This window comes from Hemibagrus wyckioides, linkage group LG14 (assembly GCF_019097595.1).
Source record: "Hemibagrus wyckioides isolate EC202008001 linkage group LG14, SWU_Hwy_1.0, whole genome shotgun sequence".
NCBI classification, from domain to species: Eukaryota; Metazoa; Chordata; class Actinopteri; order Siluriformes; family Bagridae; genus Hemibagrus; species Hemibagrus wyckioides.
This window is the reverse complement of record NC_080723.1, coordinates 3,766,314-3,793,050: the sequence shown is the minus strand read 5'-3', so window position 1 is coordinate 3,793,050 and position 26,737 is coordinate 3,766,314. Positions and strand designations below refer to the sequence as shown.

At 38.3% G+C, this 26,737-nt stretch overlaps 1 protein-coding gene across 1 annotated transcript; it reads left to right on the top strand.

The window, feature by feature from the left end:
* The first annotated feature begins 1,863 nt into the window (after positions 1–1,863).
* On the top strand, positions 1,864–23,293 carry tafa5b (TAFA chemokine like family member 5b). The gene is made up of 4 exons (XM_058407384.1): positions 1,864–2,652; positions 8,809–8,958; positions 22,036–22,163; positions 22,256–23,293. Exons 1-4 carry the CDS (start codon positions 2,562–2,564, stop codon positions 22,262–22,264), a joined length of 378 nt encoding a protein of 125 aa, XP_058263367.1. The 5' UTR covers positions 1,864–2,561; the 3' UTR covers positions 22,265–23,293.
* The last annotated feature ends 3,444 nt before the right edge of the window (positions 23,294–26,737 follow it).

Sequence of the window (26,737 nt, the reverse complement as noted above, 5' to 3'; positions counted from 1 at the left end):
CTTATACAATCTCCACAGGAAATGGTATTTTATGGTTTGCCTTGAAAATGACCTACTGTGCTTTGCATAGTAATGATGCTGAGGTATAAATTCATGCTGCATTTAGAATGAAAATAGTCTCGAGTGACCTCTTCGCAATAAAATGTATAAAGTGCTACTTTTTTATTGCTACTATAAGTTTTTCCTCCTGTCTCTCGGTGGTACTGCCCATCTAAGTAAATGGAATACAGCCAATGACTATTCACCGATCATGCGTAACATTCTGAGCACTGACATATTAGGGGAATAACACTGATGATCTCCTCATCATGGCACCTGTTAGTGGGTGGGATATATTAGGCAGCAAGTGAACATTTTGTCCTCAAAGTTGATGTGTTAGAAGCAGGAAAAATGGACAAGTGTAAGGATTTGAGCGAATTTGACGAAGGGCCAAATTGTGATGGCTAGACCACTGGATCAGAGCATCTCCAAAACTGCAGCTCTTGTGGGGTGTTCCCGGTCTGCAGTGGTCAGTATCTATCAAAAGTTGTCCAAGGAAGGAACAGTAGTGAACCAGTGACAGGGTCATGGGCGGCCAAGGCTCATTGATGCACGTGGGGAGAGAAGGCTGGCCCGTGTGATCCGATCCAACAGACGAGCTACTGTTGCTCAAATTGCTGAAGAGGTTAACGCTGGTTCTGATAGAAAGGTGTCAGAATACACAGTGCATGATGGGTCAGGGCTGTTTTGACAGCAAAAGGGGGACCAACACCAGTATTAGTCAGGTGGTCATAAGGTTATGCCTGGTCAGTGTATGTCTCACTGAAAAAATATTCAAGTTTAAACAGTAAGTCAACATCATAAGAACATTCCTTCTCGTAGCATTCTACTTTACATCATTAATACACACAATGACCAACATGCTTATTTTAATTATTCAATACGTAAAACATATTTCATAGCCTTTTTACAGCCTACGTAGCTAGTGATGTCTGTCCAGATGCTCACCTTCCTTCAACTGTTATTCTTCAGGATTCTGCTCCTTTTCATTGCCAGTGATTATCAGAGTTGACAGTCAGTAGGCTAATATGTATTCAGCACAGCGTGAGACACGTGTTGTGTTCCAAAAGCTCAGCTACAAGTGCTTCAGTCACAAAACTGCTAAATAATTTTTACCACAAAGAACAATCCTAGAAAATTTAAGGTGTCAGCAAGAACAATCTGAAAATCATTAGATCTTGTCAATGGGGTGCATCAGAAAAGTGAAATAATAGTTGCGAATTGACTATAAAGATTGTGGTTGCTATTATGTGTGGATAATTTTGTTCTAAATGTATTAACAACCATCAGCAACTGTTCTTTCTTTTAAGGGGCGTCATTAAAAAAGTGGAGATCTTTGACTTTATAGGGAATTATCAAAACTCACATCGCCATCTAGAAAGAATAATTTTGAGCTTCTTTTTTTTTTTTGAGACCCATTCAGAATCATCTTATAAACACTTTATAAAAAAAAAAAATGGTATCAAGCTTAGATATAAAATCAATCAATAAAACAAACAAACAAACAAACACTAATGATATTTGACCTGGACTGTTTATTTGACACAAATTTCTAGTTGTCACAAGTGTTATGGGGTCAGTTTCAAATTAGAAAATTTGGGATTTTAAGGGTTGCTGTTTCAATTTAGTTCAGAGCAGTTTATGGAAATTACAAAATTACAAATACAAAATTTCTATATGCCCCACACGCAGGGAGTCTTATTAAGCATCTGAGTCATACAGAACAGCTCTTATGCTATTAAAAGACAAATGACGACAAAACGTTAGATCTTGAGGTCACCAGTCACCCTTTCCTTTTCCTGTAGCAGTCGGGATCGCCCTTGGAGTGACGTTTTAAACCTGTAGTGACGTCGCCTAAAGAGTAGTGTATAAGTCCAAACCTGCCGGGTATTTAAGCAGAGCTGCTGCCTAAACCGTGTGAGCAGCGTGACGCACAGAGCTGTGTAACTGTATCCAGGAACAAGCGCGTTTCAAGCGTACAGTAATAGAGCTCTGCAATACAATATTGGATATATGTGTATATATGAGGTATGCTCTTGTCTTAAAAGGATGAGGAAGACTTGTATCTGCACCGAGCGCGTGAGAGAGTGAAGACAACCAATGCGCTGGCGAGCAATTTGCGGAGTTGGTCAAGAGATCACAAGCACCTAAAGGAGCGGGCTTTTCGTGGTCATTTGGTGGAACCCGTGTTCGTTTTGTAAACCGTGATGCGTAATGAGAGTTGGCAGAGAAACAGATACCGATACCTAGGCTACTAAGGACGATTTAAGTCACTTGTCCTTTGCAGTTTGCCTTTGCAGCGCCTGAACTTTTTTCTGTGAGCGTTTCGCTGCATGAAGCTTGGGTCCTCCGCGAGCCTAGGTTGCGACGGTGGCATTAAATAGATTTTCTTTCTCCTACATGTAAGGGATTTTTAAAAAAATATCTTTTTCCTTTTCCTTCGTGCCCTGAGAAGATGTCGCACTGAGTCGATATGGGATTTCGGCAGTAACGCGTTTCCTGTGGGCAGACAGAGCACGGACATGCAGCTCGTGCGGGCGGTTTGCGCGCTCGCGGCCGCGGCTTCGGCCCTTCTCCTTATTCTCTTCTTTCAAGCGCGCGCTCTGCGAGAAGGTAAATTGCACTGGCACGCGCAACTGATATATAAACTACATACTGTAGTGTAACTCTACTCTTAGACTGCAATATGTCACCGTGATCAATAATAAACATGTGGTTCTCATCTATCTTAAATGGTAAACATTTGTATTAAACTGCGATATTATCTTTATTTTTCATTGTACTTAAAATGAGGGAATCGAATACAAGTAATTTCTATTAATATGATACTGTTCATGGGCCATTTCAGAGCACTGCACTTGGGAGCGATAGAAATAATGGAGAAACAACAGGGTTGCTCTTAGTGTTTCATTTTAAAGTGTTTATAGGTGAGTGAAGATAATCCCAAAGTAAACAGTTTAATTAAATCTATTTATTTGCCTGCCTCCTATGTTAACTTGACCCCCTGACACCCTCAATAATGCAATAACCATAACGTTTCCCACTGTTATTTGTAATAAATAGCAGGCCTTGAATACAACTGTATGCTGTAATTTAATATACATTTTGAAAGATTATAGACTTCAGATGCCAGGGTACAGAAATGTGCAATTGTTGTATTAAAGCAACTGGACCTGATTGGTCCTCCATGTCCATGGCATGGAATATTGGGTGTTATTATGTGCATAATATTAGATATTTATCACAGGTCTCGATGAGGAGCATCCAGTGGCTCCTAACATATTCAGTTCATCCAGATTAATGAACACTGAATGACAGACACAGCTGACCCTGAGTCGCCCCTTTATTATAATCACTGATGAATTAATCAGTATTGGTGATAATGCTGCTCATACCATAGAATGACCGCTGACACTGATTTTGTCTGCAAGGTATAAGTGAATATACAGGCTTGTGCTGGCTTGCTGCCATGGTAAAAACACACCACATGTAGGTTTGGTTACCACAGTAACAAGCCAGTGATTAAATATAATTGGGCAATGCATATCTTTGAGTTTCATAAAATCAGAAAAGGCAAACGGTGAATTCCAGCATAGTAATATTTGGCATCTGCCTAAGTACCTCTCATTTTTCTCACACTGAGTGATGCTGGGTGGTGGAACTGGCAGGCTTGCTTGCCAAGCTTGGAGTGTAGCTCATATTGTTCAAATCCCTCATTTATTTATAAAGTCATGTTGGCAAGTTAAATGTTTTAATTTACCCAATAAATTATTTGGGATGAAAAATATTCAGATATATTTTGCTCCTATTTACTCATCCAGTTGCAGTCTGTATACTGGCTAAATGATCTCTGAAGTAATAAATATCCCTTTATTTATGGGCTAGATGAAATACACTGTATGAAGTACATCTGTTGGTCTCACTTCTGGATTTTTGTGTATGTATTCCAACCTTTGGGTGGTATGATAAATATAAATCATAAATGTAGGGTCAAACCTTGACTCTTAGTTTCCAAAAACTGATATCAATTCAGGAATTTTGAGAAGTGGATGCCTTCAACCTTTTTTGGTAGATTTGTGTGGCCCGTGACTCCAACTACAACATTTTAATACACCACATAAAGATACATTTAACTGAAAATAATGTACCTTCTTAAACATATTGTTGTGGCAATGTTTTTTAAGACCATGCCTAAAACCTAGATACAGTTTTCTAGGCATTCTGTACTGTAGGAATAGAATATAAATATTTACTAGCAAGGAAAAGTAGTTTCAGGTTTTAGGCTGAACTACAAGTGGTTTTTATAAGATTATATTACATATAGTCACCAGTTCTAATGGTAATAAAGAAATGTAACATTAGTCACTATGAAATCCTAAGCAATTCATATAAATTTAAATGTATTTGTATCGCAATTCTAATAATAGACAATGTCAAACAGTGGATTTACAGATATCTGTAAATTATTCTATGTCCCTAGTCGAGAAAGCAAGAAGGAACCGTGAAAAAGTCCTTCAGACGATATGATGAGGAAATCCATCCTCTCCATGGCACACCATGTGTCATACCAGGATTTTGATAGTGGGATTCCCAAATGTAAAATATCTAAAAATAGCAAAAAGACCCTCTAAAAACATGAAATGGGACATGTGTATTCTGGTATGTAGTTAGTGATTAAATAGATACAGTATTACATCCACAAATATACTGTCCAGTTTATTTGTGGTTTGCAGATTTGAAACCCTGACAGCTGGAAGTGAGCATTGCAAATGATGTGTTTGGCAGTGATAAAATGGCCTTCTACCTGTGCATGAATTTGTAGTTAACATTTTTTGTTAAAATGAGACAGCCTATTGACTCAGTAAACTAACACCAGACTTATAAATAGCCAGTACGAGAATTATTGAACAACTGCATACCTGAGCTAATGTCTTTAAGAAGGATATATTTTTCTTAAAGTTCAGATGCCATGCTGGTGGAGTCAGCTCTGTGGAGTATTATGTGATACAGGAATATCGTAGGATACAAATTGGCATTAGACAATTCTTGAAACAAGAACTTTGTCTCCGATGGGGATGGAGAGAGATAACCACTAGCAGTAATAACATCTGATTCGTTATTCGTCATGAATGATGGAGCCGCTTGAAGACTGCAAACGCTGCAGCTCCCAGGGTGAAGACATTTTAGATTTATATATGTGTATATGTATATATGTGTACTTGCAATTCATGTTTCATTCATTTGTATCCCCATTGTGAAAACAGGATTATCTAAAATGTTAGACAGTTTACCATATCTAATAATTTTAAATGAGTTAAAAACAGACACTTGACATATTGCATGATTAATCAAAAAAGTTATTTTAAAAATAATAAATGTATTAGCATTCAGGTTTTTACCATGCTGTAAGGCTGATTGCACAGAGCAGAAGACCTGGCAGAAACGTAGAGGCTTGGCTCAACTGGTTTGGCACTGGTGCCAGTGACTGGCTAATGAACGTTGCATGCACCAGTGAGCAGCTGGCATCTTCATTTCCATCACCAACTAGTCTCACCCATCCCCGGAGAAAAGAGAGAAGATGCAGGAAAGATCGGGGATTAAGAGTTACTCTTTTGCACTGCTCAGATTTTTTTTGGTTTATTTTAAGGCTTTAACACATGAAATTGGAAAATCTGAGATGCTTATTTACTTATTTAAAAAAGAGACTTAGTTGACTTAATACACAAGGATGTATTTATTTTATTAGGAACAAACATTTCTGTTTTCAGCTGATTAAATGGTTGGGGGTTGATTTACCAGGATTTTATATGGATGTTATAAATAGCATTTATACCCAGCTTTAATCTATTGTGTAGTATGACTACATGAATTGTAATTGCACTGGAATGCGGATAACCTAGTGGTGCATTCTTCAGTGTCCATTCCTGGTCTCCTGATGGTAGATTCACTTTTCACTCCATCACTTTTCTGACAGAGTGTAAAGGATGGCTTTTGAATTTCAGATCAGGAGAGGCAGAACACTCTCCCGCTCTGAGATGCGTGGTTGGCAGCTCTTTCATCCCTAAAACGCCAGGCTGAGGTATGCATTGAAGTATGCAAGAGATTCAGGAAAAAAAGAACTCAGACACAGCAGACATTTTACTGTCACAAAGACCATTCACACAGACAGAGATTACGTATAATCCATCTTGAATTAGGCTACTTAGCATGCCTTTCTATAAAAGTTTCTTGTGCACGTGTCACACCAAGGCGAGTGAACAGACAGAGAAAAAGAAAAGTTTCTTGCAAACCATTCTGATGCTTGTTTGTGTAAGTTATCCTAGCCTAGTGGGAAGAAGGGATAGAGTAAACAGAGTAGTGGACCCCAGAGAAAGAAAACGAGGGGGCTGTTGTGTTTGTCCTGCAACGCAGGCCAGGCTTGAGCCGAATGAATGCACAAGGTATTAAAGGAGGAGTGCTTGAAGTCTGAATTGATTCACCACAGGACCATGCTTCACTGGCAGCATGTTGATGAAGCTCCATGAATGGCTCCATGGACTCCAGCACCCTTTAGGCCTCGGTCATTAGGGCCTATTTTTGTCTGAGATTACGGAATGATTTTCATTATGGGGCTCAAAATTTTACCATCTATGATACTCTCAGAGAAAATAGGTTCCAGTTGTTTTGCTAATGTTATGTTTGAAGTAGTAGGGGATTTTCACACACACACACACAACTTGGGATCTTGATGACTGAGTGTCTTTATTAAGCTATATGCTGCACCCCACAGCAACATCAACATAATAGCCTCATCGACTAAAAAAGCCATATACACTTATAAATAATCCAAATGCATAAACAAAACAATTATCTACAGAAACACAGGCAAATGCTGAAATATTATTCCATCCATTTATAGACACTTGAACTAAAAAAGTGTTCTCCTGCTTCTTATAGGAGAGCTAAGAAAGTGATTAGTTTTTAGCTTTGCCAGTATTATCACAACCTCAGGTAAAGTAGCACAGTATGATTCCTGCCTCCAGTCTGTGTGTGTGTGTGTGTGTGTGTGGAGTTTGCATATTCTTGCTGTATTTTAGGGGTTTCCTCTGGGTTGTCTGGTTTCCTCCCCCAGTCCAAAGACATGTAGTATAGGCTGATTGGCATCTCTAAATTGCCCGGAGCATGTGTATAATTGTGCCGACGGGTTCAATACCCATCCAGGGTGCCTCCAGCCTTGTCCGAGAGCAGGATATACTTCATGCTCACCTGGACCCTGTGTAGGATAAAAGGCACAGACAATGGACAGATGGATGTCTTGGTGCCATAAAAAATTTAAAAGGGCCTCATAGTTTCTCTCCCCGTTTTCATCTAGCGAAAAAATGTTTAATCCAGATCTTATATCTCTCCCAGTGTCTCAAAATCTAGGAAATGGATACCAAGCTTTGAAATGTTGAATTTTTTACTTCATTTGTAAGCAGATGTAGATGACAGTAAGTCAGGCTGGTTTGGGAATTTCTAGAGTGACGGCATCCTGACAGTCTGTTTAGTTGAACCATTTTTATCAGGCGCATTGAAGTGATCACTGAAACTGAACTGCATTGGTTTTTTATTGATATGTGCAATCCAGTAGACACTGGAGCACTGTAGCGTGATGCTAGTAATCTTAAGGACACTCAGTGTTTTTGAGAGAACAGTACAATAACTTTGGGAACTTTTGGGAGGAAGAGATGAAAAGTGTGGGTGATGGTGAGGGGGAGGTGGTAAGTGAAAAAAAGAGGAATCAAATCACTGTTGAAAATGTTCCAGTAATCACTAAAGCGCTCAAGCAACTCAGCTGGGAGAAATAGATTGGCGTGAAAGTACTTTCAGATTTTATGATGAGCGGCTCGCAAAAAGGGTTGTCTGGAGGACCTGCTTCAGTTTTTTATGGCATCTTTGACAAGCCCTGCAATATTTCTTTTGCTACTTCTGCTTTAAATGTAGCTTGAAATATGGGGTGTAATAAGGGATTTTTTGCATTCTGATGAGTCTCAGAGGCAGAGAACGAGGGAGGGGAGAGGATGTAGAGATATTTGCTTGTGGGGTTGAGTGTATATTAGGAATTAACAAGTTTTTACAATCACCTACTTGCTAAGTTGCCAATATGTTTGTCCACTTCTCAAAAGTCTTATATCTTTATAGCTGGTGTGAGCATTTTCTTGGCATTTCTGTAGAACATGTTAAGGAATATAATAATATTAAATTGTGGGCACAAACTCAGCAGAACTCTAAGCAGCAGAAAGAACCGTCTTGCCATCTGTCAGGCTAATGAAACATCTACTCTGATTTGTTTGGAACAAGCTGATTCTTTGTTGTGATTTGTTTTTGTGTATTTATCTAGCTGGGAAATTGTATTGGATTAGCAAATGATTTAACCCACCACATCTATTATAGGTTTAGATTCTTAATTCAGTGGTTGCTTCTTTGTTTTATCTGTCTTCTTAATTGGAATGTTGCTGAAAGGACCATAAATTCAGCCCATAAGTCCTAATATTGCACCTATACTACATTCTGCCCTGAAAGAGCTAAAAGGGCATGGATTTTAAAATAATTGACTACAAAAAGCAAACAAAATCATCTTTGTCAGATCATCATATCTATTGTCATCAAATCTAGCAAACAGGACCTAACCAGCAATTCCTAACAGGACCATTTATTCTAAATACAATGGGACACAAGTTTTAATTGAACTTAATTCTAAAAAAAAAATTAGGATATAATTTTTCCATGCCTTTTGTATTTTTATTTCAGGTCAGCTGGCAGCAGGCACATGTGAAATCGTCACACTAGACCGAGACAGCAGTCAGCCAAGGAGGACCATCGCACGGCAGACAGCCAGGTGTGCCTGCAGGAAAGGCCAGATTGCCGGCACAACCAGAGCCAGCCCGGCATGCGTAGACGGTAAGAGCCAGGCGGCATTCATCCAAGCATTGGTGCCACTGTATGCGGACCCAGTGGAGCACACCAGAGTAGCGTCTGATCCTAGAGATTATGCTGTCTGCTCACCAAAAGGCTGTATGAAGCATTACTCATAGGATTATGACTATTGCTATGAGTTTCATCACTGTCTCTTTTTGAATTGGGGCCACCTGTGCAAGACATCAGTCAAGGTGCTGGATGCTTGGGAAAGCAGGATCTTGAGGGGATGGGATTTAGACTGTGGTCTGAAGGGCTTGTGGTATGCCTTTTAGATATGAAATTTAGAGGAATTAAATGCAGCACAAATTTCTATGTTTTTAAACCGCTTTTCATGTTTTGAAGAGCTGCCTTATTATTCTCTCACAGATCACATTTCATGGAGATAATCTCATATTAACCACACATTCTTCATAGGTTGTAATTTCATTCATCTGCCTTTTTCTCTGTCTCACAACATGACAGGTTGATGCTATTGATTTCTGTGCAGGGTGAAAGGGAATGAATAGACTCTATTGTTAGACAACCACAGTAGCTTGCAACCCGATTGCTGGCCTTGTGATCTCCACACTGGATTAAATGATGGCTCTTCAGAGTGACTGACCAAAGTATACTGTTTATCTGTGTCCTTCGACTCTTTCCCATCCTTGTGAAAAGTCAGGTAATCAGAATGACTTTGAAGTCAAAGGAATAGAAGATACCACTGTCTGCCATTGTGCCAGGCCTTTCTGACATGTTCAGTCAAGCGATTGCTTGGCACCATGTAAACAAGCCTTGCTGTTGGAAAGTGAGCTATTTTCCAGTCACACATGAAGGAAGTAAGGAAGCAATGCCAAAGGCCCTTAGTATCCACCAAACCATAGTTAAAGTGATGATGATTAGACTGTTGGTCAACAAATACAATTCTGCCAAAGGCCAACTTTTATTATCTTTGGTTCAGTAGAACACTGTGAAATACTCTAACATTTATAATACACTTCACTTTTCAGGCACTTAAGCTACTTTGAAATATAGTGTTGATTTTATTTAGCTCAAGGGCATGGCTAGCATGAAAAGAAACTTTTTTTTTTTTTATTTCGCTCTTTTATTGAAGATGACAATAAAATATACAGGCATAGATCAAAATAAAGAATAGATATAACGGACATCATTAGTCATATACTGTAGGAGGTAGATATTGCACAGTTCATAAGTAGTTTGAAGATACATTTATTTATTTATATAGATATATAGATATTTACTGAGTGATTGATCTACTACATTTATATAGAATTTATATATACATACTGAAATTTTATATTCACTCTTCCAATAATATCTTAGATTAGACCTCCCAAATTGTCCTCAAAGTATCAGAATATCATGTTTACTGACCAGTAAATTCATATGGCAACCTTCAATATTCTCAAAGCTCTGTCCATGAATGCAGAATATTTTCCTGAATCTATTTACAAAAACGTTCCTTATGACGTCTCAGTTTCACAGTTGCATGATGCCTCAGCTTTTATAGCTTTTTCAGCAGAAAGAGTACATAGTTACGCTAAACAAATTGGTTTAATTTACAGTGAGAATGCATGCTGTATGACGAATCCTTCTCTGCTAAGATAAAGTATTCGCAGGTGTTAAGGCCTGCTGCACATACAGTATCGGATTATTAATATGCCCCACTTCTCTCAGTGTTTACTGAATGTAATACACTGTGCAAATTATCTTATTAAACTTCGCCGTGTTGCAAGAAATGTCTTACATTTACAGACTTTACAGAGTACTATATATTGCCTCATTAACTCTATCACTGCACACCCAGTAACTGAAAATAAGGACAGATATAATTGGTTGGTTTAAGAACCACAGTCTGTTCTTTCTTTCTTTTTTATTAAAGCTGAAATACAGAGAGAGAAAAATAAAACGTGATACCAAGCTTCACTAAACTCAGAAGGACATTAGTTTCTCACCCCACCTCATCAAAACATCAGCAGCATATCTCTCTATTAATTATAAAATTGAACAATTCTCAAAGTTCTCCAGTTCTGTGTGGTACACTTACTTGGTGATATTTTTGTGGTTTGAGGCCACATCGTGGCAAAAGTGTTGCAGGTTAATTAAAAAGACGGCAAAATACAGGTCACTCTGATCCTGCTAGACATGTGCAACAGAGTTTTGTGGGGTTTTTTTTTTTTTTACATTTTGCTGGAATTCAGCCACAGGTTACGTTACTCTGAAGAGAATGGTTGGTTCACTTTCATATCTGCTGAGATCTCTGAGTAATAATGTACAGTCATTTAACTGGAATAGTGCTCAGATTCTACTAAGCAAATCTATCAAGCATTTCTTTTGAAGCATTTTCTGTTGATTATATCTCTCTTGGAATAATATACAATATAAATGCAGTGTGTGTGTTCAGGTTTTCGTACTCATTAGTGCTAAGGGCATAGTGCTCATACAGCACACAAATACAACCTATACAGTGTGTTTCCAACATTGTGTGCAGTTTTGGGGAAGCGTTTCGCCATCTAGTGTATATAATAAGTGTATATTATAGCTAGCTACTGCCAACAGTTATTTGTCAAAGCAAAGACTGCATGAAATAATACTACAGAGCTACTGTACTGGTTTGGCATAGTTGACTTTAACAGTAACTATCACTTGATGGTATCATGCCTCAGAGACTTTCTCCAAGGTTTATGGTTGCATTGTATGTATTTTAGTTTCGCATGACCTTCCTGTGGAATTCTGCTCCAAGTGCGATTAAAGTTTTAATGGCTTCACTGAAATGAGCGGCTCATTGCCTTCTCTCTTCCCATAGCCAGTAAAAATAATTTAGTAGCAGTCTAAAATCCAAGTCACTGGAGATCCATATTGACACGCTTTCTGAATAAATGAAAGCATTATGGAACAGTATATATTATGTTGATTTTTAAAAAAAATTTTTTTATGAGTAGATATGCTGTGATGATGGAGAACAGTGTATAAACTCCTTCAGTTAATTAGATACTTGATTAAAAGACATTTGCCTCATGGGGAGTAGCAAAGAAAAACAGACTCCTTTCTGTGTCTGTGTTGTTTTACTTGAGCGGTTGCTCATTGCTGAATATGAAAGGCCACCATTTTCCTCAGTGTTTTTTTTTTTTTTTTTTACAGTTTTTCTCAGTTGCTTTGGAGCATTTCTCGACTCATCCTTAATATTTGCAAACCAGTAAGTGCATTCTCAAAACAATTTGTACAAACAGCACAACACACTGGATTTCTTGCAAAAGCATGTACTTTACTCAAAATCCTTAGGTATTCTCTCAAAAGTAAGTTTTTGTGTCAATGAAAATGTCATCGCCATCAGAATGACAAGTCCTTTTGTCATTGTTTATATACGGTATAGTCAAAATGTTTAGTCATATTGTCAGAATGACAGTGCATGGTTTCAGGATTTCCTGATATAAACTATGGTTTGGACTACAGTGACTGACAATGCAAAAGGCTGAATTTCTTCTGTATGGGATCTATGAATTTCAACTGCACAAATTAACACATTACTGTATGTGGGATATTGATTGTAAGCGACCGAACAGGATTCACACTTTTATTGTACTTTACTAGTGGACTGAAAAAAAAAAAGATTTACAATATAACATCATATAATGTCGTGATAGAAAAGAAAAGGACACAAAAGCACAATGGGGAAAAATATAAAATTACAAAAGGTAAACATAGGAAACACCTCTTAGGCAAAACTGTGCATGCCGTTGTCTCTCTATACCCCCTGACGTCCCAGTCTGTCAGGCCACAGATTCTCATCCACATCACAACAGATATCATCCCTTGCAATACAGCGTGGAAAAAATCTTCTGGAATGTCTAATCCAGCCTCTGCAGGCTTCCACTGTGATATCCTCACATGTTGCATCCATGGCAGCCGGAAGGGTTAGTCTGAGTATGTGGCTGGCAATTATAGACCTTCCATCTCCATGCTGAATAAAACTCCTCAATTGGGTTAAGGAATGGGGAATAGGGTGGGAGGAATTGCATCAACATTCTGTTATGGGTCAAAAACCATTGCCTGATGATGTTTGATTGATGAAAACTCACATTATCCCAAAGTATCACATATTTTGGCAAATCATCTAGAAATGGATGGAAATCATCTCATCAGGGATGAGAGCCCTATAGAGTGTCTCTAGGAAGGTGAGGAGATGCTGTGTGTTGTATGGGCCTCTAAGGGGAATATGAGTTAGCACACCCTGCTCTGAAATAGCAGCACACATAGTGATATTTCCTCCCTGCTGGCTTGGCAAGTCAACAGTAGCTAACCCTGTGGCTGATGACATTTCGACCACGTCTTCTGCTTCTGTTCAGACTGAAGCCTGCCTCATCCACGTATATGAAGGTGTAAGGTGGTTCACTTGACTCCAATTCCATTATACGCTACAACCCAGAAGATACCCAATTAGTTATGCATTTTCATTTCATTTCACAAGATACAGTTATATCAAATGTACACACATATTGCGTGTTATTTTCCTAAAGCTATAGCAAATGTATATAGGTCACACATACTGTAATATATATAGTCAATATAAGAAGTTTATGTAAATCAGTTACTGTATGCACAGTAGAAGTTTTACCTGTACATACTGGTACCGTAGCTCCTTCACTCCTTTCCTTTCAAATGTCCCCATTCCTTTCAAATGGTACGCGGTACAGCTGTTTCATGGTCATGTGGTGTCTTTTCAATACCCTGTCAATAGTTGAGATGCTAACAGACTGTTGTCTTCTACATTGGCCCTCTGTATTTCCCTTAGCCTAATTGTTTGCTCTGACCATGGTGCAAATAGCCTCCTCCTGCTGAGGTGTGAAAAGGGGTCCTCTGCCACCCCTACGAGGTAATCTTTCAGTCCTGTGTGGAAAAAATACACTAATACAATTCAGATATACACTATATTGCCAAAAGTATTCGCTCACCTGCCTTGACTCGCATATGAACTTAAGTGACATCCCATTCCTAATCCATAGGGTTCAATATGACGTCGGTCCACCCTTTGCAGCTATAACAGCTTCAACTCTTCTTGGAAGGCTGTCCACAAGGTTTAGGAGTGTGTTTATGGGAATTTTTGACCATTCTTCCAGAAGCGCATTTGTGAGGTCACACACTGATGTTGGACGAGAAGGCCTGGCTCTCAGTCTCCACTCTAATTCATCCCAAAGGTGTTCTATCGGGTTGAGGTCAGGACTCTGTGCAGGCCAGTCAAGTTCATCCACACCAGACTCTGTCATCCATGTCTTTATGGACCTTGCTTTGTGCACTGGTGCACAGTCATGTTGGAACAGGAAGGGGCCAGCTCCAAACTGTTCCCACAAAGTTGGGAGCATGGAATTGTCCAAAATGTCTTTGTATGCTGAAGCATTCAGAGTTCCTTTCACTGGAACTAAGGGGCCAAGCCCAGCTCCTGAAAAACAACCCCACACCATAATTCCCCCTCCACCAAACTTTACACTTGGCACAATGCAGTCAGACAAGTACCGTTCTCCTGGCAACCGCCAAACCCAGACTCGTCCATCAGATTGCCAGATGGAGAAGCGCGATTCGTCACTCCAGAGAACGTGTCTCCACTGCTCTAGAGTCCAGTGGCGGCGTGCTTTACACCACTGCATCCGACGCTTTGCATTGCACTTGGTGATGTATGGCTTGGATGCAGCTGCTCGGCCATGGAAACCCATTCCATGAAGCTCTCTGCGCACTGTTCTTGAGCTAATCTGAAGGCCACATGAAGTTTGGAGGTCTGTAGCGATTGACTCTGCAGAAAGTTGGCGACCTCTTCGCACTATGCGCCTCAGCATCCTCTGACCCCGCTCCGTCAGTTTACGTGGCCTACCACTTCGTGGCTGAGTTGCTGTCGTTCCCAAACACTTCCACGTTCTTATAATACAGCTGACAGTTGACTGTGGAATATTTAGGAGCGAGGAAATTTCACGACTGGATTTGTTGCACAGGTGGCATCCTATCACAGTTCCACGCTGGAATTCACTGAGCTCCTGAGAGCGACCCATTCTTTCACAAATGTTTGTAAAAACAGTCTGCATGCCTAGGTGCTTGATTTTATACACCTGTGGCCATGGAAGTGATTGGAACACCTGATTCTGATTATTTGGATGGGTGAGCGAATACTTTTGGCAATATAGTGTACTTACACATGTTTTTGTGTTACAGAATGTATATACACTATAACAGCACGTTCCACACTGGTGGATTACAGACCTGTTCTCTCGACGAAATGTTTGAATAATTGAAGAAACGGTTGATCTCCCAATATTTGGCTGTACCCTCTGACCCGCCTCAGCCATTGTGAGGCCATGATTGACAACATGGTCCACAATAGTGGCTCTAATGTCATGTGTCTATGTCTCTGGCCTCTTCTTCCTCTTCCTCTATTTTGCCTCCTTACCATTCCAGCATGTATCCTTATTCTTATTCTTGGCTCTTGACCACGTTCATTTCCTGGTTGTTCATCCATTTTCAACAATTGTAAATCTGTGTTTTGCCCTTTATATAGGCATGCCGATTATAGGTTCACGAGATTCACCTCGAGAGATTGACCTGTTTTAGAGAACTAGTTGATCATTGGTTCTTCACGCCTCTTCATTAGTGACATTCAAATTTCATCTGCACAATTCGTCAATTCAAGACACATTTACAAAAAAACAGGGTTTTTTTATTTCTTTTTTTTGGTTGAGATTTTGACAACTGGTTTAACTATTTTGCATTCAGTGACTTGTGCAATGAACTGATGCTGAAATGTTTAGGGGGTTAAGATTATTTAGATGAAACTAGTATAATATATTTTGATCAACATGACAAACAAGTGATAATGTAGGAAACAGCAGACAATTGTACACAATCAATTATATGAATGTACAAAAGCATTTGTAATTTGATCAAAGCAACGAGAAATGTTCATATGATGCGCACAAGCGACTAAATGATGTGGTGGCTGAACAGGTAGTTTTGAGAATTTCATTTCTGATCTGAGAAATACTCCAAAGCAACTGAGAAAAACTGTAAACTGACGTGTTTATCGAAGATACCAATAATTATTTAAGAAATTGTACAATAGTAGCATTAACTCTACTGGATGAATAGATAGATTAGAATAGATAGATAGATAGATCTACAGACAGACAGACAGACAGACAGACAGACAGACAGATAGATAGATAGATAGATAGATAGATAGATAGATAGATAGATAGATAGATCTACAGACAGAAAGATAGATAGACAGACAGACAGACATTCAGATAGATAGATAGATAGATAGATAGATAGATAGATAGATAGATAGATAGATAGATAGACAGACAGACAGACATTCAGATAGATAGATAGATAGATAGATAGATAGATAGATAGATAGATAGATAGATAGATAGATAGATAGACCTACAGACAGAAAGATAGATAGATAGATAGATAGATAGATAGATAGATAGATAGATAGATAGATAGATAGATAGATTGATCTACAGATAGATAGATAGATAGATAGATAGATAGATAGATAGATAGATAGATAGATAGATAGATTGATCTACAGACAGACAGAAAAGTAGATAGACAGACAGACAGACAGATAGATTGATTGATCTACAGACAGACAGATAGATAGATAGATTGATCGACAGACAGACAGACAGACAGACAGACAGACAGACAGACAGATAGATAGATAGATAGATCTACAGACAGACAGAAAAGTAGATAGACAGACAGACAGACAGACAGACAGACAGACAGACAGACAGATAGATAGATTGATCTACAGACAGACAGACAGACAGACAGACAGATAGATAGATAGATAGATAGATAGATAGATAGATAGATAGATAGATAGATAGATTGATCTACAGACAGACAGAAAAGTAGATAGACAGACAGACAGACAGACAGACAGATAGATAGATAGATAGATAGATAGATAGACAGAAAGGTAGATAGACAGACAGACAGACAGAAAGGTAGACAGACAGACAGACAGACAGACAGACAGACAGATAGACAGACATTCAGATAGATAGATAGACAGACATTCAGAAAGATAGATAGATAGATAGATAGATAGATAGATAGATAGATAGATAGATAGATAGATAGATAGATAGATAGATAGACCTACAGACAGAAAGATAGATAGATAGATAGATAGATAGATAGATAGATAGATCTACAGACAGACAGACAGACAGACAGACAGACAGATAGATAGATAGACAGACATTCAGATAGATAGATAGATCTACAGACAGACAGAAAAGTAGATAGATAGACAGACAGACAGACAGACAGACAGATAGATAGATTGATCTACAGACAGACAGACAGACAGATAGATAGATAGATTGATCTACAGACAGACAGACAGACAGACAGACAGATAGATAGATAGATAGATAGATAGATAGATAGATAGATAGATAGATAGATAGATAGATAGATCTACAGACAGACAGAAAAGTAGACAGACAGACAGACAGACAGACAGACAGACAGACAGATAGATAGATAGATTGATCTACAGACAGACAGAAAAGTAGATAGACAGACAGACAGACAGACAGACACAGACAGACAGATAGATAGATAGATAGATAGATAGATAGATAGATAGATAGATAGATAGATAGATAGATAGATAGACAGAAAGGTAGATAGACAGACAGACAGACAGAAAGGTAGACAGACAGACAGACAGACAGAAAGGTAGACAGACAGACAGACAGACAGACAGATAGATAGATAGACAGACATTCAGATAGATAGATAGACAGACATTCAGAAAGATAGATAGATAGATAGATAGATAGATAGATAGATAGATAGATAGATAGATAGATAGATAGATAGATAGATAGATAGACCTACAGACAGAAAGATAGATAGATAGATAGATAGATAGATAGATAGATAGATAGATAGATAGATAGATAGATAGATCTACAGACAGACAGACAGACAGACAGACAGACAGATAGATAGATAGATAGATAGATAGATCTACAGACAGACAGAAAAGTAGATAGATAGACAGACAGACAGACAGACAGACAGATAGATAGATAGATTGATCTACAGACAGACAGACAGACAGATAGATAGATTGATCTACAGACAGACAGACAGACAGATAGATAGATAGATAGATAGATAGATAGATAGATAGATAGATAGATAGATAGATAGATAGATAGATAGATAGATAGATAGATCTACAGACAGACAGAAAAGTAGACAGACAGACAGACAGACAGACAGACAGACAGACAGACAGAAAAGTAGATAGACAGACAGACAGATAGATAGATAGATAGATAGATAGATAGATAGATAGATAGATAGATAGATAGATAGATAGATAGATAGATAGATAGATAGATAGATAGATAGATAGATAGATAGATAGATTGATTGATCTACAGACAGACAGACATTCAGAAAGGTAGATAGACAGACAGACAGACAGACAGACAGACAGGCAGACAGACAGATAGATAGATAGATAGATAGATAGATAGATAGATAGATAGATAGATCTACAGACAGACAGACAGACATTCAGAAAGGTAGACAGACAGACAGGCAGACAGGCAGACAGGCAGACAGACAGACAGACAGGCAGACAGGCAGACAGACAGACAGACAGACAGATAGATAGATAGATAGATAGATAGATAGATAGATAGATAGACCTACAGACAGACAGACAGACAGACAGATAGATAGATAGATAGATAGATAGATAGATAGATAGACAGATAGACAGACATTCAGATAGATAGACAGACAGACAGACATTCAGATAGATAGACAGACAGACAGACAGACAGATAGATAGACAGACATTCAGAAAGATAGATAGATAGATAGATAGATAGATAGATAGATAGATAGATAGATAGATAGATAGATAGATGCTTTATTCATCCAATGGGAAATTTACAACTTACAGCAGTATCCACATAGGTCCACATATAAGCATAGGTAATAAGGTAATAAATACTAAAAATTTAAAGGTACTAAAGGTAATGTGCAAAATCCAGGTATGTGGAAAAACTGAGTGTTTTCAACGAGTCTTGTGCAAATCTGAGTGTATTGAAGAGTCCTGTGCGAACCGGAGTATACGGTGCATAGAGTACTAGATATATATGCTCACTGATGTAGGTCTAGTATCTCCATTTTTGGGTCTTCTCTATCTGATATTTCCATGCTCAAGGAGAGTGTGTTTTTGTGATTGGACTTAAATGAAATAGAAGTATTGCATCCTGCTATAGTTTGGTTGTTTACGCGAGGAGTGGCAGTTTCCACACAACACCTCCGAGAATCTGCTGATGGCTCATTAGTGCAGCAGTCTGCGAGTAGCACTCAGTCCTTTGCACACTGAGAGGTAATAGGATGCTCTTTGGCACTTGTTTGTTTGTGTTTGTTGATTGTTGTCACTCCATTAGACAGTACTGGAGCAGTGTCAGACAGTGTGGTATTTGCATACTTATTGCATACAATCTGGTCCTGAAAATTATTGCATATACAATTATTGACATTATCTGTTGGATTGCACAAAAAGTAATCATTCTTACTTCAACACCCAACTAATGGACTGTAATAACAGGATAGAAGTTCACAGAGCAGAAAAGATAAAAGCTTCGTGTTAGCTGCCTGCTGGATCTCGGGGTTTGCTGATTGTATGAAAATGACAGTGGGCGTGATTGTGGGATTTTTTGATTTACCTTTTAAAGATGATTTTACGTTTTATATTACATTTAAATTGTACTAATTCCTCTCTAACATTTTTAGCTTTTAGCTTAAATGTATTCTTACATCCTGACTTGTATGTAATAGAATTAGAATATATTTCTAATATATGAGTCTACAAAAAAATACAGTAAAGTCAGAGAAAGTCCCAGTGGATAATGTAAATGTTAAATTATCACATAATATTACATAATATATACTTATAAGGAGGGTAACATGGTGGCTTAGAGGTTAGCACTGTTACCTCACAGCAAGAAGGTCCTGGGTTTGAATCCTGGGTCTGAACGGGCAGGGGGCTTTCTGTGGGGCCTTTCTGTGTGGAGTTTGCATGTTGTGCCTGTGTGGGTTTACTCTGGATTCCTCCCACAGTCCAAAAACATGTACATTAGGTTGATTGGTAATTCTAAATTGCCCATAGTGTGTGTGGATGTCTTTGTATATGTGTGGCCCTGTGATGGACTGGTGACCTGTCCAGGGTGTACCCCTGCCTTTCACCCAATGTGTGCTGGGATAGGCTCCAGCAGATCCCCGTTCCCCTAACTGGGAATAAAGCAGGTATAGGAGATAAATGGATGTATATACTTATAAAGGCATGCTTTTTACTTTATGCTATTTTCATCACATGCTAAGTTAGTCTGTAATTACATATGCAGGTATAGGCAACTAGACAAGCCCTCTGATCCGTCTGATCACATAAAATTGTTTTCTATTTGATAAAAACAAATAAAATCTGTTTGTAGGGTGATCATTTTAAATGAACACATAAATTCCAGTGTTTCCACCTCCGGATGTGGCAAACCGAACAAAGTTAAGGTTTTGGAGTGGCTTAAACCCCATTGTGTCAGGACCTTAAAGAGGCAGTTCGTGCATGAAAGCTTCCCAGTGTGGCAGAATTAAAGTGATTCTGTAAAGAAGATTGGGCCGCTGCTCCTCCACAGCAACGTGAAACACGTGTCTCCAGTTATCATAAGTCACTTTGTCACTGCTAAATCTGGCACAACCAGTTATTACGTTTAGAGGGGGAGCGATTGCATTTTCATGTGGGTGATAAGTTATAGCATAACCAGTGGGTGCTGCAAAACCATTTCCTTTTAATAAATGAAATGGCCATTTAAAAACTGTGTTTATTTATAGTGTAACAGATATGCAAAAATGAAGGAAATCCCGAGGGGGCAACTAGTTTTCGTGGCAGTGTTCATTAAGCCTCTGAAACTTACTGAAAACTGTATGAAGAAGAAGAAGAGGAAGAACAGATGTGCCAGTATTGTTTAATCAGATTAAAATAGTTTACATAAATTACATTTATGGATGAATAATGATCCAGATCATCATCAATTAAAAAAATAAACCTTTAGAATACTGACTGCACTACCTACTTTTTGTTATGTTTTCTTTGAACTCTGTGTAGAAGTTATTATCTGAGTCAATTTATTACCTTTATCTGTATCTGAATTGTTAGTTAGTATCAGTTTTAATTCTCAGCAGATTTATTTTATTCATTTCTCTCTCTCTCTCTCTCTCTCTCTCTCTCTCTCTCTCTCTCTCCCCATCCTTCCCTCTCTAAGGGACAATATGTCATGGTATGCAAATGAACATACATGGATGCCCCAGATATTATAAATAGACATTTGGGGCTGATTACATACAAAAAACAGTCTTACCTCAGAAAAAATTGCTTCTTTGTTGAACAAATGGGCTTCATATTTTGAGAAGGACTTATAAGATGAAGTGTGGGCTACTGTTTATTTTTTATTTAGGCTTATATCTCTGTTATATGAAATGCTCAAATGTTATCCAATATTATCAATGATAGAAATTATTATTTTTTTGTATAAAATTGAAAGATCTTTGAATCAACACCAAGTTTTTGATCAATTATAAGCCGTCAGAACAGCTTCAGTGTGCCAGGTCTCTACAACTGTACTGGATGTATGAACCAAAAGTTTGTCCATCTGTCCAAAAGCTTTTCTCTAGACCAAAATGGAGTACATGTGAAGACCATAACATGTGATTTGCATTATTTTCATCATTGTACTCATCATTCAGTGAGCCCTCATGGCTGGTGAGGACGTTATCATCCTGGTCGAGTCTATTCTGATAAGGATTAACATGTTTATAAATGCAATCGGTCAGAATAACATTGTACTGACCCTTAACACTGAGCGGACAAATCATGCCAGGTGTAACAGAGCCACCAGCTTTTCTGTACCTTTGTTACATGTCTGAATGAGTAATTCTTGGTGATGCCTACTGTTTTTCTGTTTTCAGCTCATATCGTGAGGAGCAGACAGTGGTGTGAGATGATGCCTTGCTTGGATGACGAAGGCTGTGACTTGTTAATAAACAGATCAGGTTGGAGATGTGCACAGCCTGGAGGCAAAGTGAAAACTACCACAGTAAGCTACTTTTTATTATTTTTTTTTACTGCAATTTGTCTCTCAATATTAATACAGATATATTTAATCACAAAATGCTGGTCATTCCCTAGGTATCCTGACATCAGCTGTAGTTGAGGCTTCTGTGAGGAGGTTTTGGATGTAGACGCTCCAATCCATCCTCTCTGGCTACAGCTAACATGAATATTTTCTAGTCTGTTTTACCATCCATCAATAAGGGGAGTAAAGGCCTGCTCCTGGTTCTTGTGTTCACGATCGGATTGATCCGGCAACAGAACGGATAATGGATTGTTCTGAGAAATTTATAGACACATACTGCTGGACTGAGCAAGATTGTGGATTTTTCTCTCCAGTGACATAAAATTTTACAGACCAAAGAAAACCGACTGGACACCAAGATCCTACTTGGAAGGATTTTTGTGATGTGAGTTACAAGTGATAAATGCACAATTAGACAAACAGAAAAACACAGTATTATACACTGAACACACATACACCTGATGGCACAAAGAGAAATAAGGACATTTAAAAAAGACTTGAATTCTCAGCATCTTTTTTGGATGTATCAGTTGGTGCTTATGCTGCATAATGAACATAAATCAGATATGCTGATGACATGCCTGCTGATGACATGTGAAAAGGAACGCTGGTGGAAGACTAATAAATATTTTTTCAAAGGCACAGAATGTATTTAATATTTCTTATGTTGTAATTTTCTAGAGTTGCTTATTTAACAATGTGGTCATGTGTACAACCATAAAAATGGATTCATAATCAGCCATGTCCTTGCCATCATGAATTGTCTCCTCAGAGGTTTACTTCCTCTAAAGGCACAGTATTGACAACCTATTATTTCAGCACTGTATAAAGTACAGATAAATCTCACAGTAGATGCCCTTTGTCATGAAATTGCTTATGTTCACGCCCAAAGCATATGATAGCTATTGTTAGACAAAGGCACTAAAAATTTTCATCTTCATATATTTAGTGTAGTGCCTCTGTGAATTTTGTGTCAGGTGCTGCTTTTGCCCTTGTCCTCTACTTTTCCCTGAGTTCAGAGTCTGTGGAGATATGCTGCTGTCATCCAGGCTTCAAGCTTCATTTAACATCACTAACAGTCTGCATACATTATACGGCTCTTCTTATTACTGACACACTGCTGCTGTGGCCATGTTGAAGTGTTCCCTCACTGCAAGTAATCGTATGTCAGTGGTGAGGGGTTGTATGCTTTATAGGCGTCACTGAATAAATTTCCATGTACACTGGAGATTTGGAGGAGAACTAGCATCTCTTTTTCAATTAAACATATTCTGTGTAGGCACCATTTTAATTAGGCTCTTCAATTTCAACTAATATATTGTCACTTATTATGATATCTGGTCAACTAATACTAATTTTGATGCCATTCCACAATATTACACCATGGGTTAAGAGGCCTGCAGAGAAACATGAACTCTTTGCCAAAGACAAAAAAATCTTCTAAATTTATGATCCTAACCTGACATGACATATTGAACCCTCACAAATTTCAATACACATGACAGAAGCCTTACTCATTCATCCACAAAGTAAATGAAAAAAAAAAAAACAGACTTGGCCAGTTCCTCTTAAAACCTCATTTACATTCTGCCAGCTTCTATTAAGGATGAAGATTGGGACAATGAGTAAGAATATGCATGGAGAAGAAATCCAGCTGAAGTCTATTATGGTAATCTTGTCACTTCTTACCAAGCTGGCAGATGACTTCGCCTCAATTTGACCTTTTTCCTGAGATATGCTGCACTAAACACATACCAATAATCACCTAGCCTGGGAGCTAGCTTTAACTTTATTATATGATTACTTGTCACCAGTATCAAGCATGGATTAGAGGCTCTTAATGTTGAGTGACAAATAGGAGTTTTGGCAAAGCTAAGGGAGTGTCATGCATGTAGCTATTAATACATCATTTGCTAGCATAGGGCCCTCAATTGCTCAGTTGTATAAAATGAGATAAATGGTAAGTTGCTCTGGATAAGGGCATCTGCCAAATACTGTAAAAGGGCATTTGAAGGTGGTGATAGCTTGAGTGGTTAAAACTCTGGATTGTTGAGACGATCGGTGTTCAAGCCCCAACACCAACAAGCTGCCACCATTGGGACCTTGAGCAACCCTCACTGTTGGAGTCCCTGTGCTCTGACCACAACTCTCCAAGGATGGGCTATGTGAAGAAAGAATTTCACTATCCAGTAATGTGTATGTGACAAATAAAGGCAATACATCTTTCCTGTGTAAAACTTTAAGAAATATTGGGATGCGGTAGCTTAGCGGTTAAGATGTTGGAAGGTTGTCAGTTCAAATCCCAGGTCCACCAATCTGCCACTGCTGGACCCCGGAGCTTGGTATAAAAAATGAAATTTAGACAAGGGCGTCTGCCAAAAGCCAGAAATGTAAAGAAGAAATTTCCCCTAATTTTGTACTGTATATAGTATTTCTAGAATTTTGAAGTACTTCAGACCAATTCGGATAATTTCTTGAAAAAAAAAGTTTACTTTTGAATCTATGGTATTGTAGTACAAGTTAGGTAGAAATCACATTTACTGGTACGTGTCCATTATACGTGTCCTAATACTAAATACTATTGATAAAGAAAGGCCATCTGCAATTCAGATGGAAACAATTAGAACAGGCAGAGATGCATACTGTTAACAGAATCCAATTGGTCTGTTAGTGATCATCATAATAAATAGCCAGGTCTCAGCTGTGCTTTTGAATAAACCTGATTTTTTTCAGAATTTAAGGGAGAGATTAAAAGTGATGTATGTATAATTGTGACAAAATCTAAAAACCGGACGCTTTTTATAGTGCAAATTTTGTTTTAAGGGGAAACCAGAAGAGAACTCTGCAATTACAGGTAATTATGTAGCAATTATAAATTTGCATGAAAAAAGCCACTGCTTACATAATGACCTGACCAACAACTTTGCACCTGGAATAAGCACAAGTAGAGGATAGCAGTCTGCATCTGAGCGGACTACATTTTTCAAAGATGTACACACACTTTACCTTATGTGTTGTATTTCATTTCCCTCTCAATAGAGCTGCCACCGAGTACCACTATAATTGTCCTTCAAGCAGATGTATTAGCAATTAATTATCTGTATACAGCAATTAAGTATCTGTAGGCAACGTTGTAATCCCCCTGCTACACTGAACAAACATTCAGATCAAATTCATTTGAATCACAAACTTGCCGACTTCACTATTCGTTCTGAGGAACCAGAACAAACTTCATTCTTAGCATAGAAACAATCTCCTTAATATGTATTGTTTATTAGTCAGTTATTAATCTTAAAGCATGTTGCTATACAGACTGTTAGATTGTGGGAGTTTATGGGGTTTAGCAGAGTCTTATTTTGTCACAAGACAACACAAGTTTTTTACTGCCTCTGTTTCTGTCTAAAGGGATTCATTAATCTAAGCAGCAAGTTTAAAAAAATGACTAAAATTTACTAGCATTATAATAAAAATGTAATACAAGCTGAATTATAATAATATAACAATGATCCTGGAATAGTTGGCCGTATAGGGATTGTCTGTCAACGTGATTAATCACGTCATAAAGTGAAATTTTAAATAAGAATGTATTTGAAATCATTTACATTTCTATTGAATTATGGTAATGAATCTTATTTCCACTCACTGTCAGATAAGCCAGAGTTGTCGCAGAGCCACAGCCTTACACTCCTGTCCATTTAAAGCCCTGGATGTGAACATGAAAACACACACAGCACCAAAATATCCTATTGCCTTATCCCAATCACCATTTCAAGCATAATCTGGGCATCACTTGGCCGCTTTTTGTCTACCAAAATATGCAGAAATTCAGCTGATTGATGGCAATGCAAGATAGACTAGAAAAGCAAAACATTAGAAAAGAAAAGACTTGTATAGCAAACAATAGTCTATTGACTCTGAGTTTTTCCAAGCGCTTGCTAACCCGATTGATTTATATCCATGACGTTAAAGACACACGAATTTCACCTTTCCACATCAGTGGCCTTTACCACAAAAACAGACAAATGGGTCAGAGGTGAGAAATTGTGCTGTCGGGAGATATCACAAACAAACAGGAAAGCTCACAGAGAGAGGTTTAATGAATGGCCACAGATGGCAAAAAAAAGTGATGTCTGAGGAAGGTTTTTCTTGGATATACAATTGCTTCCTATTTGGTTTGTTGTATATTATCAGAACAGACAACTCTGCATCCTATTTAAGCAATGAGCCTACAGCCTGAGAGGGCAACAATCAATTTGTTATAATATTTTCGTCTGTATTAATCATCTGTATTCTTTCTCCTATATATCTGCACTGAGCTTTTCCCCCTAAACAGATAATTATTCCTGGTGCTCATATAATCCTGCTGCAACACATCTTTGTGTGGCTCTGGTCATGTTCAGCCTTCTGAGTCACTCCTCAATGCTTGATAATGCAACGTGGCTGACAGCTGACCGCTGATGCTAACAATAACATGACAGCACGACACCCAGGACAAAAAGACCATCGAATGATAAATTACCCTCTTCAATCGTCTA

Excerpts from the sequence above, each read along its gene's own strand:
- tafa5b (XM_058407384.1), top strand. The coding sequence starts at position 2,562 with ATGCAGCTCGTGCGGGCGGTTTGCGCGCTCGCGGCCGCGGCTTCGGCC. Across the intron at positions 2,653-8,808 it reads AGCGCGCGCTCTGCGAGAAG|GTCAGCTGGCAGCAGGCACA; the intron begins GTAAATTGCACT and ends TTTTTATTTCAG. Across the intron at positions 8,959-22,035 it reads CAGCCCGGCATGCGTAGACG|CTCATATCGTGAGGAGCAGA; the intron begins GTAAGAGCCAGG and ends TTCTGTTTTCAG.